The following is a 13,730-nucleotide window of genomic DNA, read 5'->3' as shown; positions in this document are numbered from 1 at the left end:
AGCCAGCAGCTGTGCTGAAGTCCTGGAGCTCTGGGGAAGCTGCAAGTGTCAACTTCCCCATAAAGGTGCAAACATGGAGGCTTTTGTGTTTTCAGGAAATACTGCAAGGAGCTTGTGGAGCTACAGCCATTGCTGGACCCCCACAGGAGGACAGCAGCTGCAGGACAGAGGGAGGTGAGTGTGTTGACAGCTTCTTTCAATGTCCTCCAAACATGACCAGAGCTTTTTGGTGTGAGGGAATCATGGTTACATGAAACTGTGAGAGATTAAAGACCTTTGAGCGAGGGTGAGTATTTTGAAATAAAGCTGTGCCTCCCCTTTGGGTGATGGTTCAGGGATGTCTGGGGATGGGAGTATAGGAAAGGCTGGTGTTGGGTTTGAGGTGAGGTGCTTCTACTCAAGAGCTGATGCCATCCAGTGAAGGGTTTTTGACTTCTTATGGTTCAGGCTGGGTGAGACAAGTGCAACTGTTTTGGGTTTTGCCTTGGGGCCAGGACACCCATATTTGCCAGGGGTGGGACAGCAGGCCTGGGATGTTGCTGTTGCTTGGGGTTGCTGTTTAAGGATCAAGCAGGGAAGAAAAGTGTTAATCAAGAGGCAGTGTGATGGCAGCTGCGGACCTATCTTGCTGAAGAGGGATTCTGTCTGATCCTGGGGTCAGAGCTGATGCATGCTATCCCTGCAGTAACCACGCTGTCTTTGCAGTTACAATGTCAGCAGCAGAACTGGAGAAGGATCTTGTTAATGCCAAAGAGGAGCTGGAGCTAATGGCAAAGAAGGAAAGAGAAAGCAGGGTGAGCTTGTGATGGAACCTGTGTTGATCTTTCTTGCTTACAGAAGATCATTAGGCTGCTCGTTACTGGAGGTTTTGGATCCCCTTCTATTGTGAGGGTACCCCCAGTGAGAGAAATAGGGCAGCAGCTCGCACTGGGGTGTTTGCTTTCTGAAGTCTCTCACAGACTTCTCTTCCTTCCCTAGCGGGAGCTCACTGCTCTCCAGTCTGTTGTGGCCACGCAGGAGGAAGAGCTGCAGGTGCAGGCCTCAGATATAGAGTCCTTGACCAGGACCATTCAGATCAAAGAGGACCTCATCAAGGTGAGATAATGTACTGTGCTGGGTCAGTTCTGCCTGGAAGTTCCCCACATCCTGAGAGTAAGGTGGCTGGCTGTCCATGGATGGTATTGCTGCCAGTTTGCCTACAACTTTCTGTGTTACTTTGGCCGGAAGGCAAAGGCCCCAAACCCCCAGAGTGGTGTTATTTGGCTTTTTGCTCTTTGTGTACCAAACACCCTTCTTTGAGAGTCCTTTAAACAGTGTGTGTCCCTTCTCAGTTTCTGCTCCAGGCTGTTGGCTGTGCCTAATACACTCTGGCTGCTTTGCCATTCTTTCTTAGGAGACCTGGATCTTTCCAAAAACTGGAAACTTTCGGCAGTTGTGTTCCAGGGAGGGATACGAAGGTCCAGCTGTCCTTGTAATTGATTCCTTCTTCACTGAGCTCTCCTGCTGTTGGTTTTCAGGATCTTCAGATGCAGCTGGTGGATCCTGAAGAAATTCCAGCCATGGAAAGGCTGACACAAGAAGTGCTAGTGCTTCGGGAGAAAGTGGCCATAGCAGAGTCACGAGGACAGGAGGCTACTGGAAACAGAAGGCAGCAGGTAGTGTGCCATGTGGGGTGAGCTTTGGATATGTTTGCATTTCTGCTGGTGCTCAGTTATGAGGCTTCGTTTTCAGCCTTTGGCTATGCTGAGGTGTGCTTGGTTTTGGAATCTAGCTGTGTACTATAGGGGGAGTACAGAGGAGAGGATTGGTTCACTTTAGCACTTGTTTCAAGGGAAGAGTCTTTTGGGAGTCCAGGGGTGACACTGATCAACTTGATCACTTGGACACAAGCAAGAGAGGAAGGGAAGCCCCTGTTTCGTTGGGGCAGCCAGATGCCTCCTTTGATTTCTGTCTCTTTTTCTAAAGTGTTGCATCTTGTCTTTTCTCTCCAACCAGTTGTTACTGATGCTGGAAGGACTGGTGGCTGAGAGGAATCGGTTAAATGAGGCTCTCCAGGCAGAGAGGCAGCTCTATGGCAGCCTGGTAAAGTTTCACACACACCCAGACAGGTAAGTGGGGCTGCTATAGCTCCATGCTGCTCTGCTCTGCTGCTGGAACAGGCCTGGGTCATCCAGGGGGGCAATCCCCAAAGCAGTGACCATTCTGTGAGTCTGAGAGCCTTCAGGGAAAGAGGGAGTCTAGGCAAAGAATCAGACAAATGCAGCTTTGAGAGTCCAAGTTTTTGGCTGCCTTCCTCCCTTGAAAAGGCTGCAGTGGCCAGCTTTAAATGCTACATAAACTCCTCCCATTGCCACCTCTTGTTCAGGCCCTGAGATTTCCATCTCTGTTCCTTAGTTTATCCCTTCCCGGCTCAGTTTCCCACCCACACTTGGCCACCTTTCAGAGGCTGCTGTGAAATTCCCAACCAACTGTTGGGTTGATAAGGATCTATCTAGGTGCTTATCCAGGCTGCAGCCCAGCAGGGTGTTCTCTGTCCTCTCAACTAATCCCCTGCCTTGCATGAGGCTGCAGCCTCTGGGATATTTGAGCTACCTGATAGCAACAGAGCACATAAGTGGGGTGCTTGGGTAAGTACTGAAGAACAGCTGTGACTAGGAGTCCCCTACTATGGGCGGAAGCCTTTTCTGGGGATGGCTGTGCTCTGGGGAGGTTTAAAGGTGAGGCAAGAGATGGCTGGGCTGGCTGGGGAGCATGCAGGGCCTGTGCCTGGAGTAAGTGCCAATCCTGAACGGAGGGGCTGGTTTGGTTTGTGCTTGCTACAGCCTGTCTAACACTCTTCCCTTTTGTGTGACGTGTCCGGTTAGCGCTGTGAGAGACCAGACTCTGCAGGTGGAGCTGGAGGGGGTCCATGAGCTCCGGGGACAGCTGGAAGAAGCTCTTGGAAGAAGCTTGGAGTGTTTGAGCAGGCTGGAGACACAGGGCACCATAGGAGGTGGGGAACAGGAGCGTGTGAGAGTCCTACCCCAGCATGCCTTCTGAGCACTGGCGCTCACCCGCCTGCCACGGAAACGGTTCACTAACCGAGCGCCTGTCTCACTGACTCTGGGAGGGTGGCTGTGGTACTTAGTCATGGTACGATAGAACTGGTGCAGGGCTGCTTTGTTTTAGTTTTGAGCTGCTTTGGAAACGGCAATCAGTGCAATCCACCTGTGTCTCGTGTACGTTCCTGTCTGACCCACCCTGGTGGCCACTAATGTATTTGCACATTCAAATCATTCCATTTTAGCTAATTTCCCTCTTACCTCCCTTCTTCTCCCATCCCAATGGGCCAAATAAAGATTCCCTTTCTCTGAAGAAAACACCAGATGTTCTCTATCATCTCCCAAGTGCATGAGTGTGAGTTTTTGTGTTCCCCTACCATTTTTCTTACCCAGTGACATCCCCCTCTGGGTTGATGGTGGCTGGTCCAAAAGGAGAAGGTGTGTATGGAAAAGTGAGGTCCAGAGCCAGAGAATTTGAGAAGGGCCACAAGATGTGGTGGCACTTGCCTGACTCTTGCACAAGTCTTGAGCGTGGAACTAACAATTCATTTTAAGCTTGAACCAAATCCTACTCCAGTATTGATGATTTTACTGAATCTTTTTTTTTTCCCCCCTAATTGTAAGCTATCTCAGCCCAGCCTGTGAGTGCCTTCAAGGGAGAGCTTCCTCCTCTTTTCAGCAGATGGTTTGGCATGACCGAGACCTGTCCCTGCTCCCGCAGTCTGGGCTGGGTCTGCTCCCTCGCTTGTATGCACACATCTCGCCTACAGGCTCCACATGCCCCTCAGTCAATGGGCAGGACCCTGTTCCTGTTTTGCTGGGGACGGTCCTGCTTGGCAGCACTACGTACCTTGTCTAAGGCATCTTTTGCCTCCTCTGGGAGTGTTGGGGCTGGTGTGAGAGCTGAAAAACAATAGCAGCAGCTTTCCAGTGACCAGCGCTTCCCATGTGCAATGGGCTATGGATTAGCTCTCCTACTCAATCACTTCCCAAGGTGGCAGGAACATATTTTGTGCCTCTGAGCATCTGTTTCTGCTTGATGGGGAAGCTGAAAACTAGGAGGTGGAGCAGCAGAAGAGCTCTGTCTTGCTGGGCTGTGTCACCTGGACCTGTGACTCCTCTGCTGCACTGTCTCCTTGTGACTGCTTCACATGGCACCACCTATCCCATGTCTTGCACCTGTGCTTGAGGTCTCTTCCATGCCTCAAGTGGCGATGGGAGGCAGCACAGCTCTCCCTTCACACGCAGCAGGTCAGCACTGCTCCTCTGGGTCTGCACCTAGCTGCATGGTGAGTTCAGCAGTTCTCATGGCCTGAAGGGACGAAGGGATGCAGCTGGTGGCTGCTGGGCAGCTCTGGTACTTGGTTAGCTTTTCCTTTCTTGTGTTTCGTCTCATTCCTTTCCTCTCACTTCTCTGTTTAGCATCATCTTATTCTCCTTCTGCCTCTCACTTTGTAGGAGCCTTTGTGTCCCTGTCCTTAACCTTTCCACCTTTCCTTCTCCATCCTGGCTCTGATGCCCAACTAGCTGCCTGGTCCCGTGGGTACCATGGAGCCCAGGACCCAGCACAGGCTCATTAGCAAGGCCTGAGGGAAGTCTTGGCTGGTGCTCCGGCAGCTCCCATCTCTTCTTGCATGTGTTTTGCTGCAGATCTGTCCCTGACCTCTGTTAGCATCGCTGCTGGAAAGTGCCCTGGAGGGAAGCATTATCCTAGGCTGAGGCATTCCCACTGTTCTGTTTCTTAGGGCCTTCTTTCATCCCTGATACCTCTGGCTGTGCACTCCTCTGCCCTGTGGGAGGACAAGCCTGAGAGTACCCTCTGTCAAACTGTGCAGTGCTTTGTTCTGTCTCGTAGCTCTTTGTGGAGCTCTTGCCTTCCTCTCTCAATTTCCCTGTGGGCCTTGTTTCTCTTCCCTTGTTCCCAACAGTGTGAAGACTTCCAGCGCACCTGGGTGGCCTGTGCCTGTGGGCCTTATGCAATTGAAGGGGGCTTATAAGAATGCTGGGGAGGGACTCTTCCTTAGGGACTGTAGTGGTAGGACAAGGGCTAATGGGTTCAAACTTAAACAGGGGAAGTTTAGGTTAGATATAAGGAAGAAGTTCTTTACTGTGAGAGTAGTGAGGCACTGGAATAGGTTGCCCAAGGAAGTTGTGAATGCTCCATCCCTGGCGGTGTTCAAGGCAGGTTGGATGGAGTCTTGGGCAACATGGTTTAGTGCGAGGTGTCCCTGCCCATGGCAGGGGGGTTGGAACTAGATGATCTTAAGCTCCTTTCCAACCCTAACTATTCTATGATTCTAATTCTCAAGCCATGCAGCTAGTTCTCTTTGCCTTCAGGCTTGATGTGAAAGGCAGAGGAGGCTGTGAAAAATAGTGCTGGGGTTGCATCTTCTGCCTCCTTTGCTGGTAATATTCAGAGAGCTGAGCAGTCCCTAAATTTGCACCCACCCTGGTGTGCTTCTGTTGTGGAGGAGGGTTCAAGCACTTGGTGAACAGTAGCCTGTGCACAGACTGCCAAATGTGTCCACTTCTCCGCTCCCCCAGCACCAGCTTTCTCTTCTTTTTTCCTGTTGCTATTTTTCCTTGGACTTTGCTCTCCCTTTTTCTGCTGCAGGACTGGTGCGCTGGGAGCTTTGCGGAGCTCTGGGTGAGAAGTGGGGTGCTGTGTGGTGGCATAAGAGGTGGTTTTCCCATGTCCCCAGAGCAGCGGTGTGGACTGTGAGCCACCCTGCTCTGGTCTCAGCCATGGTGACCCAGCTTGAGAGCCATGTGCACGTGGCCCTCAGCCCCCAGCAATGCCTGCAGCTGAGGGGCTGCATCCCCTCACTCTTCAGGGTCCTGCAGGCATTGAGCTGTAGCCCTCGATGGTTTGTCACTCAGCAGGTTGTGTCCCTGGGGACTCACAGGGCTGTGCTTTGTCTGTGCTGAATGCCACTCGTGGGAGCTGCCACTTCCAGATGTCTCTAAGCATTTTTCTCCTGGCACAGAGCTTCTCTGATGTCTGTCCTTGCTCCCTGGGGTGTGGCTGCTGTGGTGCATGGGCTCCACCACACGGGGTGATGTCTGCCCAGGCTCAGCAGTGAGACACCCTGATTTTTGCAGCCTCCTGGCAGTTGCTTGTCACGAGTGGAATTTCTGAACATGCCACTGTGTGCACAGTGTGCTGTGCAGCCGCCTGCCCTGCTGCTGGTGTGCTCCTAGCTGGTACTCAGCTCTCCCTCCCAGGAGCCATGTGCATCCCTGCTGGTTTCTCCTTCACCAGCAATATTTGGCCTCTCCTGCCAGCATTTCTCTGCATTCCCCTGCTCTGTGTTCAGCCTTGCCTGGGAGCTCCAGACCTGCCACATCCAAAGCAGCTGCATCTCCCACAGGCTACAGGCTGTGAAACTTGGTCCTGCACAGCCCCGGGGGCTGGTCTTGGGCTCTGTGTGACCTCCTGTCTCCATGGGGAGAAGAGGGATTGGGGGTACCCCCATGTCACAGGGCAGGCAGGGTCCTGCAGTTGGATGGGAGGAAAGCTGCCCAGACAAGGGGTGCAAGGCTCTGCAAAGACGGGCCAGGAGCAGAGCTGTGTGCAAACTCTGACCTCAATGCAGCTCTGTGGGGCAGGGTGTGCTTAAGTCCCCCATGCATTGTGGTATGGGATGCAAGTGTTCTTTTAGCTTTGCTGAAGTTCTGTAGGGCTTGCAAAGAGCCTAGTGCCACGCATGACAGCAGAGCTTGGGTGACATCCCTCCCTGAGTTGCCCCTGAAGGTGATCGTGTGGGGTGCACCCCGCATTCCTGCTGGGTTAGAGCAGTGCCAGTGAGCCTTCCTGACAGAGTACATGCTGCTGCTGGCTGTGGCTTGTGAAGTGGCTGCAGGGTGGGTGGTATGTATGCGTGTGTGCTGGGCCAGCACAAGGTGCCGGCTTGGAGCTCCAGCATGCAGAGAAACGGTGGCACATGGGCAGTGGAGAGACTGCAGTCCTGCCCCAGCACCAGGCATGTATGGGAGTTGGCACCTGCCCTGGTGCTGCCCACAGTGGCCATGGGCATCACCAGGAGGAGGGGACAGAGGCAGTGCTGCTATTGGCGCTGCTTTGAGTGCCTTGTTGTGCTGTGCTGTCCCCTAGGTCAGGCCACAGGCACAGACACTGACGATGCCAGCGCCAACTTTACCTGCAGCATCAAGGAGGAGGCAGCCCATGGCATGGCAACCCAGCACGTGAGTCAGGGTAGTGTGGCACCGGGAGCCCAGGTGACAGAATTGGGCACTGCGCCACTGCTGGACGGTGTCCTCACCCCTTCAGAAACATCCCTGTCACCCTCTGTCTTTGTCCCTCTAGAGCAGCCCCCAGACCCATAAGGAAAGCGGGGGCACTGAAAGAACCCTGATGGGGACCACAGCACCCCTTGTGCCAGAGCGGGAGCTGCGGGCGGAAGAGGAGCTGCGGGAGCTGAAGGCGCAACTGGAGGAAGCCGGCTTCTCTTCTGTCTCCCACATCAGGCAAGGGCCCTGGAATATTTGAGCCATCGGGTGGCAGTGGCTTGAGGGGATATCCTGCATCCCTGCTGCTGCCTGCCCTTCACAGTGCCTTGTGCCCCCAGGAAGGCGATGCTGAGCCTTTACCTCGAGAACGCAGAGCTGAAGGAGCGGATGGGTGAAGCCACGTCGCTGCTGGAGAGTGGGGAGCAGGAGGAGGCTGGGCTGGGCGGACCCCTGGCCCCTGAGGCCTGCAGGCTGCAGCGGAAGAGCCGCAGCGCCCTTGGGGACTGCCCAGCTGGTGGCAGCGGGGATGGACAGGGGGTCCTGGCTGAGAGGGGAGCTGTGCCCACCAAACGTCCAGCACTTGAGGCACGATCCCAAGATGACATGCCCAAGAGACCCTGCCCTGGCACACCGGGCAGAGGGGATAGGAGTTTTGTGAGTGCCCTGGGCACAGGGAACAGGGACAGGGATGAAGATAGAGGTGGCGATGGAGAGAGAGCTCACAGCCTGTTTCCCGTCTGGAAGGTGGAAGGCATGGCCCCCGGTGGGAGCTGGCCAGGGCTAGGTGCAGACCTGCGTTCCCAGGTGGCACAGGGACAAAGGCAGTGTCAAGAGCTGCAGGACAAGCTCGCCGCCTCGGAGGCCACTGTGCGGGCACAAGCCGAGCAGCTGGAGAAGTACCACGTCCTGCTCCGTGAGTTAAAACCTCGGGTGGGACAGGGGGTCTGTGCCGAGGCTGGCATGCCCTGTGCACCGTGCTGTACATGGGGCAGGGGTGGTGAATCCTGTCTAGAGGGGGGGAACCGTGAGCTGACAGCGCTGCCCAGCAGGTGAACCCCACGCCCAGCAGCTCAGCAAGCAAGTGCAGGTGGACTTCCAAGACCTGGGCTACGAGACATGCGGGCGAAGTGAGACCGAGGCTGACCGGGATGAGACCACCAGCCCTGGTAAGGAAAGCCGAAGCTCTGGGCATCCCTGTGCCTTGTTCACCCAACACAGAGAAGTGACACTGTGCCCTGTCCCCTCTGCAGAGTGTGAGGAGCCAGATGTATTCAGCGAGCCCAGCCTCGGTGAGGAGCTGGGGTCCTCCTGCCAGCCAGGGATGCCCAGAGTGAGCAAGGCTGCCCAGAAAGCCGTGGTCTTGGCAGATGTGGGGGCCTTGCACCAGCACATCCAGGACCTCAAGGCACAGCTGCTCAATGCCAACAAGGTGATCCAGAGCCTGCAGCGCCGCACGCGCTCCATCTCCGTCACCAGTGGCTACACCTCAGGCGCCGAGCGGCCCCCGCCGGGTCCCACAGCCCTGGCCTCCCCGGCGCACAGCCTCACGGACGAGGACGAGGGCTGGCAGTCGGACGGCCACAGCGCCCTCTGCCCGCCCGCCCTGCGGGCACACCGCGACCTGCAGCACCTGGTGCACCGCGTCGCTCTTCTCGAGGCGCAGCTCCCCGCAGCCAAGGCTGGAGGCGTTTTGCCCAAGGAGCTGCAATCTGCCACTTGGCCGGGGTATGGCCGCAGGGATCGGGACCAGACGGGAGGCTGCGGGGGTCTCCAGGGGTTGCCCAAGCATGGTGACTTCTTGCTGCGTGCTTTCCCTGCAGCTAGGCTCCTGGGGTGTTTGCATGGTAGGGCAGAGCCCCAGTGGTGGATGGTGCACAGACTCCCCCCATGGCACCCTGTCCATGTGTGCTCACTGGGAGCCTGGCAGCCCTGCGAACCTCTCTCTTGCTGATCCCTCCTAGGAAGTACAACTCGCTGATCCAAGCTCAGGCTCGGGAGCTCTCCCACCTGCGGCAGACGCTGCGGGAGGGCCGCGGGGTGAGCCGCAGCCTGGCCCAGCACCTGCGCGATGCCCTGCGGTCCTTTGAGGACCTCCTCCGTGGCACCGACATTGACTACTACCAGGGCCAGGGCTTTCGGGAGCAGCTGGCCCAGGGCAGGCAGCTGGCTGAGAGGCTCAGCGACAAGCTGGGCACCAGTAAGTACCTTTGTGGGGTGCCACTGGGGGCTGGACATCACGGGGCATGGTGGACTGGGAAGGGATGCTTTGATGGGTGCTGTGTAAGGCTGGGGCCATTTGGGCACCTTGTGCCATGTGAGCTACCCACTTTGAGCGAGGTTGTCCTGTCTTGCTATAGCTCTGTTTGGGAACAGGCAGCCTGGGGCGCAGAGATACTGACTGGCTCCTCTCTGGCTTGGTTTTGTAGGAGATCGACAAGATGGGGATGATAAAACCGGTCACGAACTCCTGGCACTGAGGTACCTGTTCCCAGGAGACGCTTGGGGGACCTGTTCTGCATGTGCAACACAGAGGCTATCACTGCTCTTGGGGTGGGGATCTGGTGTATTCTTGAGGTCTCTGCTCCAGATAGGTGTCCTAGGGCTGCCTCTGTTCTGGGGATGGGGAGGGGAGCCCTAGTCTTGGACTGGGCACCCCATGGCTCAAGGCAGCCTTACAGCAGAGGTGCAATGCAGCGTGTGGGATGTCATACTGGAACGTGCACAGCACCGTGGGGAAAGGGTGTGGGACGGGGGTCACTCTGCCCTGCCAACTCTGGTGATGGCCCACCTCCACAGGCTCAGCCGGGAGCTCCAGGAGAAGGTGGTTGAGAGCCTGGAGGTGAAGCTGCAGGAGCGCTGCGAGTCCCCAGGCAGCAGCCGCCCACCCTCCGAGTCATCCCACTCTGCCACTAGCTCCTCCTTTGTGTCCGAGGGGCTGGAACCCTGCTCCGATGGTGACACGGCCAGCGAGTGCAGCCAGTGCCACGAGGGGCCCGCCCGACACACAGGTACTGCAGGGTGCGCAGGGGCCAGAGCCATGGGCTGGGGACACTAGCCTCTCTGTAGTGTGGTCCCTGCAGCAATAGGTGCCCATCAGGCCTGGGCAGGGGCTGCCTGTGTGGCACTGTGCCCCAGTGCCAGCCTGGGAGGTGGGTGCACAGCACCTGGAGCTGCAGGGGAGCAGGGGAGCTGCAAGGCTGGGACTTGACCGACCTCGCAAGGACCGTCCCATCCTGCAGTGCCTCTGGGCACGGGGACTCAGCTGCACAGGGTGTGCCAGGGTCCGCTGCGGAGGAGGGGTCCCTGCCAGGCTGAGCCAGAGCTGCACTAACCTCTATCTCCATCTCTCTCCTGTCTCTAGGCCTTCACTTTGGCTCCTTGTCCAAACCTGTTAGTGCCTCCCTGCCTGCACTGGCCCCTGGACTGCCCCCATTCCTGCCTGCTGGGCCCCCCCTCCCTACAGTCCCCCCGCTCCTGGGCTGCTGCGGGAACCCCGTCTGCTCCCTGGCTGAGGCGCAGCAGGAACTGCAGGTGCTCCAGAGGCAGCTGGGAGAAAGTGAGCGTGTGCCTCCAGCGTGGGGTTGGTCCTGCCTGCCCTGCATGCCGTGCTGTGCCACGTGGCTCTGCACCCTCTCTGACCTTCCTGTCCTGCCCCAGGCCTTCTCCTGTTTCTCAGGGCCACTGCTTTGTGGTTTGGTCCCATCACTCTGGCTGGGGGATGATGGGGACTTGTGGCTTTCATGTAAAGAGGGCCTGGTGCGTGGGATGGACCCGGCCTGAGGCAGCACTAGCCCTTGGTGTGGGCAGTTGCACATCCTGGGGCCTCTAGGGAAGGGCTTGTTTGCTTAGCTGTTGTGTAGGAGTCGGGCTGACACCCTCCAACCCGTGTCATGCAATCAGCAAGCCCTGGGAAAGCTTCTGCTCTTCAGGGGGAATGGGTTTGACCAGGGTGGGAGATGAGCGATGGGGGATTGCCATGGGGGGACATTGGGCTGCACTGTTAGGCAGAGAAGGGGGCAAAAGGCACATGGCGGGAGTGTGTTATTCCTGTTCGTCTGCCTATCTACTGCCCTTCTGCTCTTCACCACTTTGCCCTGTGCATGCAGGTGTGACGCTGCCCATGGCACCAGCAAAGCCCACAGCCCCACTGGGCCCCTTTGGAGGGGGCAGCAAAGCCCCGGCATCACTCTGCCAACACGGTGCACTGCAGAGCCTGGCTGAGATCCCCAGGGCCACTGAGACCTGTGCCCTCTGGGATGTACCCCCTCCTGGCCAGCTACTTTATGGGGCCCTGCCATCAGGGTATCCCTCCAGCCAGAAGCTAACAGGTAAGGTCCATGTTGGAGAGCATGGATGCATCCTGCCTGGGTGTAGGGAAACAGGGGGGAGACCCAGCACCAGAAAAGCTGTGGGACATGGCTCTGATATGCAACAGGATAGAGGGGATGGCATGAGGCAGGTGGCACAGCTATCCCTGCCCTGAGCCATCTCCTCGGCTGTGATAGGGTCAGACCTGCTGGAGGAACACTTGGTGGAGATCCGCAGCCTGCGCCAGCGGCTCGAGGAGTCCATCTGCACCAACGACCGGCTCCGGGAGCAGCTTGAGCGCCGCCTGGCCTCCACCGGCAAGGCCAGTGGTGCAGGTGCTGCCCTGGGGCCAGGACTGCTGGGGAGGCCCAGGCTTTGCACACCCCATTGCCTGGGGAGGGTGTTCACCCTGTGCATGGCTGAGTATTGGGGAAAGAGACTCAGCACTGGTCCCCCTTAGCAGGATTGCCCAGCGATGTCTATGCCCAGTCACCGGAGCTGGGGCTGCAGCTGAGTGGGGAGAACAAGGCTCTGCGCGAGGACAACCGGACCCTGCGGCTCCAGCGTGACCACCTCTCCCAAGGTAGGGCTGGGCCACCAGCATCCCGGGGCTGTGTCCCAGGGAGCACTGGCTGAGTGTGGTGGCGCTGACACCTCCATGCTCTCCGTCCCCAGAGCTGGCGCGAGTGCAGGAGGCACTCGTGGCTGCCTGCTCCCGGGCACGGGAGGGTGAAGCAGAGCTGGAACAGAGGTGCGGGAAGCAGCGGAGGCTGGCTGAGGAGCTTGCCGAGCGGCAAGAGAACGTCCGGCAGCTCCGGGAGGAGCGGCGCTCTCTGCAGGAGGATAACAACAGGTGAAGTTTGGGGCATTGTGGCTGTGGGGCCGGCCAGACTGGTGGCATGGCTGGCACTGGATCCGTGTGTCGCCCTCTGCAGGCTGCAGCACACAGTGACGCTCCTGCAGCAGCAGTGTGAGGAGCACCGCCTGCTCCTGCAGACCTTGCGCGCGGAGCTGCACGTCTACGAGAGCCTCTCTGGCCCCTCTGCTGAGACTCGCGCAGGTACAGGACCCACACAGCCTCCACCAGCAGCCCCTCTGCACAGCTACTAGTCTTGGGGTGCCTGGCCCCTCTGCAACCCTTGGGCAGGCCCAAACACCTCTCCTGTGGCAGCAGCAGGAGAGACATGGTGGCCCTGCTGGCAAGCAGAGAGGGAGGGCAGGACCCCAGCAGCCCCAGGCACAGAGCCACGGCTGTCTGCAGGGGCTCAGATACTTCTTGTTCCAGGCTGCTTCCCATCTCCTCCAGTGCGGGATGTTGGCACAAGTTCAGCAGCTCCCTTCTTCTCCCCGCTGTCCTCTGACATGTCTGTCGCCTGGCAGATGGACGGTAGGTCCCACAGCCTGCCCATGCCTATGCCTCAGGAGCTGCTGAGACCTGACAAGCTCATGGCAGCACCCTTACTGAGTAAGGGTGAAGAGCCCAGGGCAGAGCCAAGCCCCAGGATGGGACAGGGAGGGCCACAGGAGGAGCAGGCAGTGGTCCTACCTAGCCCTGCTTGTTCCACAGGGCCACGTGGGGCAGACCCACTGGTGAGGAAGAGTGAGGGGCCGACAGGGGCTCATGTTGTCGGCTGCCTGGACACCTACCGGGCCCTGGAGCAGCACATCCTGGAGGGAAAGGCACTGGCCCGTGAGCTAATGTGTCTCACACGCCCAGCGCTCGGGCTGCCCAACTGCCTGCTCCCAGGAAAGGAGGTAAAGTGTGGGCAGGACAGGGCTGGAAGCAGCTGGGGGTCAGAAACTCTGAGCACCATGTGTAAAGTGGCCCCTGAACCCAGTATCAGCCCTGAGGCTTGCAGGGCTGGCAAGGAGCTGGCAGCCTGGGGTCTGCAGCTGGCACTGCCCTGCAGTGTTGGGCAGGGTGAGTCCTTGGGTGCAGTGGGATGCAGGTGCCCTGGCAGCACCTGCTCCCGCACCCCTCTCCCGCAGGCCCTGGGGTGGACAGGCACAGGGCACCTCTGGGGCAGCGCCAGCACCCTGCATGGCATCCTGGAGCAGTGCGTGTCTCTCCTCACTGCCTTCTGGAGCACCGTGCTGCCCGTCAGCCCAGCCCAACACCAGGGCAAGGTG

At 58.1% G+C, this 13,730-nt stretch overlaps 1 protein-coding gene across 9 annotated transcripts in view; it reads left to right on the top strand.

The window, feature by feature from the left end:
• Positions 1-13,730, top strand: part of LOC115612293 (myomegalin-like) — a 34,819-nt gene that overhangs the window by 19,877 nt on the left and 1,212 nt on the right. For 5 of the 9 annotated variants that reach the window (XM_030496418.1, XM_030496417.1, XM_030496419.1 and 2 more), the window contains 22 exons: positions 96-174; positions 706-794; positions 979-1,095; positions 1,518-1,655; positions 1,996-2,108; positions 2,865-2,992; positions 7,156-7,247; positions 7,369-7,529; positions 7,631-8,205; positions 8,342-8,458; positions 8,543-9,017; positions 9,254-9,489; positions 9,719-9,770; positions 10,089-10,300; positions 10,654-10,848; positions 11,399-11,620; positions 11,798-11,935; positions 12,061-12,183; positions 12,276-12,453; positions 12,536-12,660; positions 12,886-12,987; positions 13,168-13,727. In XM_030496418.1, coding sequence (XP_030352278.1) covers positions 96-174; positions 706-794; positions 979-1,095; positions 1,518-1,655; positions 1,996-2,108; positions 2,865-2,992; positions 7,156-7,247; positions 7,369-7,529; positions 7,631-8,205; positions 8,342-8,458; positions 8,543-9,017; positions 9,254-9,489; positions 9,719-9,770; positions 10,089-10,300; positions 10,654-10,848; positions 11,399-11,620; positions 11,798-11,935; positions 12,061-12,183; positions 12,276-12,453; positions 12,536-12,660; positions 12,886-12,987; positions 13,168-13,727 — 4,227 coding nt within the window. The remainder of the gene's footprint in view (positions 1-95; positions 175-705; positions 795-978; positions 1,096-1,517; positions 1,656-1,995; positions 2,109-2,864; positions 2,993-7,155; positions 7,248-7,368; positions 7,530-7,630; positions 8,206-8,341; positions 8,459-8,542; positions 9,018-9,253; positions 9,490-9,718; positions 9,771-10,088; positions 10,301-10,653; positions 10,849-11,398; positions 11,621-11,797; positions 11,936-12,060; positions 12,184-12,275; positions 12,454-12,535; positions 12,661-12,885; positions 12,988-13,167; positions 13,728-13,730) is intronic. The other 4 variants (XM_030496414.1, XM_030496413.1, XM_030496415.1 and 1 more) reach the window with 4 other exon arrangements.

This window comes from Strigops habroptila, chromosome 8 (assembly GCF_004027225.2).
Source record: "Strigops habroptila isolate Jane chromosome 8, bStrHab1.2.pri, whole genome shotgun sequence".
NCBI classification, from domain to species: Eukaryota; Metazoa; Chordata; class Aves; order Psittaciformes; family Psittacidae; genus Strigops; species Strigops habroptila.
The sequence above is the reverse complement of the archived record's forward strand: the minus strand, read 5'-3'. Positions and strand labels throughout refer to the sequence as shown.